Consider the following 5,841-nt stretch of genomic DNA (forward strand, 5'->3'; position numbering starts at 1 on the left):
GGGAAAGAGTTATTAATTAATTTAAGGAAGACCGTTCCAATTTTAAAGAGGTCTAGGGGACGCATCGTCGCTATTATTCACTTGACTTTTTCTCAAGGAGGAAGCATCGTGTATTCCCGGGGGACAGTCTTTCCATTAACCGAAGTATCTTACTCTCCAGCTTTTGCAAATAACACGATGATGGAAAAAAAGTAGCGGGTGTAGACGGGAAGTGGCCCGTAACGAGCATTAAATTGCATTTTCATTGTTACCGCGACATTGCTCGCCCGTAATTCAACTAGCGCGGCACACTGAGTTTTGATTTTCTTATCTTGTTTATCGAACAACCTCGACTAATCGAACCTTCTGTTTCCCGGGATAAAAAATTCCCAACGATAATTCTATTTCTATTCTCCTTCCGCGAATTTCCTTCTAAATAATAAATATATACATATATATTTTCCAAACTGAATATAACATAATTTTCGTAATAAAGATACACGATAATACGTTATACTTTCTGCCTCTGCCTCGATGAACGAATTTAAAACCGTCAACAACTTGAACTTGATCTCAAGTATCATCGAAACTTGGAAAGAATTGGAGAAGAAAGAAAAAAAAAAGAAATTTCATTACATTCTCTTTTTCTCCTTTTCGACGCAACTTTTTAAGTGGCGCGAAATTACCCACCCACGTCTTCTCATGTCATCATCACATTCTCCTATATATATATATATATATACGCGATCTCCGTGAGATATAAAATAATGGAGATAAACTCACGTGTTCTCCTTCTGGTCGCCGTTGCTCGACTGCGACGACGGCGACGGCTGCTGCGCCTGTTGCTTCGAGTACGGATGATGATGATGATGCACCACGTTGTTGTTATTGTTGTTGTTATTGTTGTGCATGTGCACCTTGTTCGCGTTGCTGTCGGTCGGCGAGCCCGGCGAGATCTTACCCGCCAGAGCGTTCAACGATTGAAGCATTTTCATAGGAGTCCTCCCGGCGGCCGGATCTCGGTGCCTCCTTCCCTCGGCCTCGTTCACCCTTGAGGAACACAGGATTACTCGTCGTTTCCGGTTTGAACCCGCCTCAACACCCCCAAACTCTAACCGATTACGCGTGTCAAACCGATACGCACTTTCACGCTCCCTCGCTCACTCACTCACACACACACTCTCTCTCTCTATTACTCGAGAAATACCACGCGCGAATTTGATCGCAAGATATACGACCTCTTTTTCTCTCTCGCTCGCTCGCTCGCTCGCTCTCTTTATCTCCCTCCCTCCCCGAATACTGGACACAGAAAGTATACACTGTACACGAGACACAGACGAACCGATGAGACCGGCACCAATTTGTCTCTAGGGAAATTCTGTTCGACGTTATATTACACACTTTGGCCACGGTTAATGTTCGACGCGAAACTGTCGAATAATTCCAGCTATCGACCACGACGGTCCTTCGTTTCGCTACACAAACAGAAAATGAAAACAGAAAGATGTTGTTATTCGGGCGTGTATCCAGGTGTCAAGGAGAGCGGGCGACGTTTTACGACGGTATACGTGCGTCGTTTGCGGTATTTTCGTGTGTACATAATGGTACGTAACTCGACCATAACGAGGATGATGACGAAGTTTTTCGGCTACAAAACTTTTTTTACTCACATTTAGATACGAATTTACGATACGTTCACATCGATTTTTTGTAGTACGATGATGACGAGCTTGGAAAGGAAAAAGAAGATTTGAGTAAATTATATTATTTATAAATCTTGTAACAAGAGCTTCGTATTTATTCGAAACAAATTGCACGAGAGATTAAAGTTGTAAGAGTTTATTAATTGAAATATATATAGTTTTAAAAAAAGTATCGCGTTGGAATGTTTTTTTTTTTGTTTCTATCGACAAATTATTTCAACGACTATATCTGAGGCCTGTATCTGCCCCAGTTTGAAAATCATCCGTGTCATGCATAAAAATATACGCCGTTTTAAAGTCAGTGCAAAAATTCTATCCGTTTTTGCATGTTGTCACGATTCGAAACGTGTTCTAGATCCACGTTTGCTCAGGTAATTGGAAAATTTCGATTGCAAAGAACGGAAACAGGTAGACAAATCCCCATGAATCTAGACAAACTTGCATACATATTGATTTTATGAAGATCGAACTGTAAAGGTAGCTTTTGCCACAAAAAACGAGTTGTATCAATACCTAAGAATCCATTTTCTATACAAGAGACAATATTGATCCCATCGGGAAACTCAATATGCGTCGCATATTTGGAAACGAAATTTGAAAATTTGATGGCTACGCCATAACGCAATCGACGAATCGTTTATTATTCAGTTTATAAAAATCATATTAAGTGATATAAATATATACATATTCGATAAGTTAAGCACGTGAGAAATAGACAATTCCATTTCTTTCTTTATTTCATCTCTATGTATCTGATTCCATTGCGTGATATAATAGAATCTAATTAATAAAACAAAATTATACACGATCCATTTCATACATCTAAAAGGATTATTATTTCTGAAGAATATTTAAGATACCAAAATTTATTCAAATTAACAAAAAAATTCAAAGCTTGATTGATCACAAAACGAATTCCTTATCCAGAACCAAGTTTCTCATCCCATTAAACCAATACTATTCTATTAATAAAATATGTCCAAAATTAAATTTTCTATCCTACTCCAAACTTCAATTCTATTAATAACAAAAGTACATTTAAATATAAAAGATATCTCAAAATTTATCCAACATTCTACAAAGTATCACCTTCATCCTCTTTATCTCCAAAATCAAATTTTCTATCCAAACTCCAAACTCAAATACCATTCTATTAATAACAAAAATACATTTAAATATAAAAGACCCTCAAAATTTATCCAAATCAAATTTTCTATCCTACTCAAAAATTTTATAACTTACACAATACCAACCTAAATACATAAAAATATCTAAAAAAGTTTAACTTCAACGACCAAAGTATCGCAGAAATCGTTTCCAAAATTATTTCACCCAAAACTGGAATTCTAGTCCCAAAACTAGTCCAAACTTTTTACCAGCATAATTGAACGTTGTCGGTATAATAATCAAATGGAAGGAATCGGAAGTGGAGGATTGCGAACTCGAGGAAGGGAAAAAGGAACTCTGAAGACGCTCACCGGAAATGGCGAGCGAAGAGGGGCGTTAAGGGGGATCGAGCTCGATTGTGTGCACGCGTATGTGTGTGTATGTGTATGTGTGGTTCCTCCACCGTGTACGAGCCGAGTTTCTAATTAAACTTAAACTTTTAATTGACTCGTTGCGCGGCTGTTCCACGCACGTACCCGTATTACCAGGTGTTCCAACTATCCCCGATTACTCCGATTTCCCTCCTGTTCTACCTGTGCTCCTCGGTTTCGCGCGGTAACACACATCTACAGGAACAGAACTTCTTCACCAACAATTTGGAAGAGGCATGCCTCTTCTTTACGACCGAGTTAATTAAGGGTGAAACGGGATATTCGGTGTACAATAAATAAACGGGATAACTGTATAACGTGATAAATATGGATGGAAATAATTGCGTGGGAGGTTTATATGTACGTGTAGGTGTTGAAGTAAGGGAAAGTATTCGTGAAATTGGATTGAATTTTGCCGAGGAAAGAATCGATGCAAAAGTGTTTGGACCAGTTTTTGAAATAGAATAAATATTCGACGATTTCAATCAATGTATTTATTACTGTAGTTATTTACATCTTGTTTTTGCTCTTTATCCTGATTTTTTTCATCAATCGAATATATTACTATTTCTAAAAATTCGGGGGTGAAAAAAATTTGAAAGATTAATCTTCTTTTTTTAATAAGAATTTTAAATAATAAGAGTAAAATGTTTGTTGAAGGATTGAATTTTTCAACGCGATTCCCTTAAAATAATAAATTTATCGAGATCATTTCCTTGAAGTTGTAAATTATCGTCCACACCCCCCTCGACACTCCGTGCACAGAAAGTTCCCTTTGTCCTCGTGTCTCGAGGGCAAGGGTTGAAGTCACCGGCGGTATTTACCGCAGAGGCGTTGGAAAATAGGGCAGAGATGAGAAACTGCTGGATCTCCACCACCTTCTACAGGGGATTTTCGCCGACTCGAGTGTCCCTTTGTTTCGAATGGCACACCAGTTCGAAGACGTCTGGGAAAGCTTCCTTCCGTTATTTACCGGAAATACGGAGGGAAGCGAAGAGCGTAATGAGAAAGAGAGAAAAAGAAAGGAATACAAATCGAATCGTTGCAATAGTAATTAATTAACTCGAAAAAATGTTTTCAAAAATTTCTATTTATGAACTTTATTTATCGAGAATAGAATAATCTGATAAATATTCGATTAGTATCTTATTTAAAACAATTTTGAAAAATTTTTCCAAGGAACAGAAATAAAGATGTATCAATCTCTCGCCAAACATCCATGGAATAAAAATCGTTTTCGAGGTACCAAATCTAGCTATTGAATCGATTAACGGCGATTAACGAAACAATACGATCGAAAGAGGGAGCCTGGAACGGAAGGTAAGAGAAGAAAGGGCAGAAAACAGTTCCGGTTAAGACGAAGGCGGAGGCGAGGAAAGTGAAACTCGAGTCTGGAGAGGTGAAGATAGAGGAGGCACAATTACCGGAACTGCCACCACTGTCAAGTGTCAAAGGGGGTCAGGAATAATTTAGCACGCTGGCTGAAGGGGGTGAGAAAGAAAGAAGAGGGCGGCGAAGAGGGGAGCAGGGTAAAGAAAAGGAAGAAGGAGAAGAAGGGAACGACGCCCGCGGGCTGAGAAAAGCGCGCAGGAAAAGAGAAGCCTTCTCTCTCGGCCTCCTCCAACTCTTTTGTCCTTCGCGCACGCGCTCCCCCTCCTCATCGTCCTTCCTTCTCGTTCCCACTTGTTCTCTCGCTTATTCTCCGTAGGCCCGACGACGAAGCTCTGTTTCACGACGACGAGCTCCTTCCAGCCACTCTATTCCCACCTCGATCTCCTCCTCCTCCTCCTCCTCCACCCTTTACTCGCTGACCACTTTTTGCCGCTTTGAGACGTCGAATTAAAATCTCGACGACGATTTAGAGGACGAGTTTTCAACCGATTCTATTCCCATTTGTAGTATATGTATATATATATATATATGGAATGGGTGAAAAGAAGAATGAATAATAGTTGGACGTTTATGGAATAGAGGGATACATTGAAATTTAATAATGTTCGAATTCGAGGTCGAAACGAGCGTGGAAGGGAATAAAAACGTAAAAAGAAATAAACGCGTCGCTCGTTTCGAGAGAAATTCCGTAGCAAATGCAGTTATAACGAGATAACACGAGGAGAAAAAAAGTAACATAAACATTCGGCCGGTGTATATATAACCTTGTTTTCGTGCTAGTCACCTCGCGTCCTAATAGCTTATCTGTTGCGCGACTCGTCTACAATATTGATAAAATTTTACACGAAAATGGTAAAAATATTAATATATTTTTATATTAATTCCTCCAAAGATAAGATTATTTTTCCGCCTATTCGAATGCACGCACATATTCGTATCTATCCGTCGATCTCTCGACGAATCGGTCTTAAAAAAAAACTTCCAACTCTCTATATTCTACATTCCCGACATCCTTCCCCCACTGTATCATGCACGCAGAGAGATTCGAACCTGTTTCTCGGTCGATCCACGGCCAGTCGTCACCCCCTGCGGAGCACACCCGTTTGGCCACCTGGGTCCCACCGTGGTCCTCACGCGTGACTCCCTTCGATCGAACCGGTGATCCCGGCCAGCCCGATGCGATAGCGATGGTGATACTCGGAATAGACGCGTAGCCGCGATATCGGAGC

General features: G+C 39.9%; 1 protein-coding gene across 7 annotated transcripts in view; it reads right to left on the minus strand.

Moving 5' to 3' along the window:
* The window catches only part of LOC102677923 (myb-like protein Q), a 204,613-nt gene that overhangs the window by 123,520 nt on the left and 75,252 nt on the right, over positions 1–5,841 (minus strand). For all 7 annotated transcript variants that reach the window (XM_031510185.1, XM_031510190.1, XM_031510189.1 and 4 more), the window contains exon 2: positions 763–1,029. In XM_031510185.1, coding sequence (XP_031366045.1) covers positions 763–1,029 — 267 coding nt within the window. The remainder of the gene's footprint in view (positions 1–762; positions 1,030–5,841) is intronic.

The sequence above is a fragment of the Apis dorsata genome, unplaced genomic scaffold (assembly GCF_000469605.1).
Source record: "Apis dorsata unplaced genomic scaffold, Apis dorsata 1.3 scaffold_216, whole genome shotgun sequence".
NCBI lineage: Eukaryota > Metazoa > Arthropoda > Insecta > Hymenoptera > Apidae > Apis > Apis dorsata.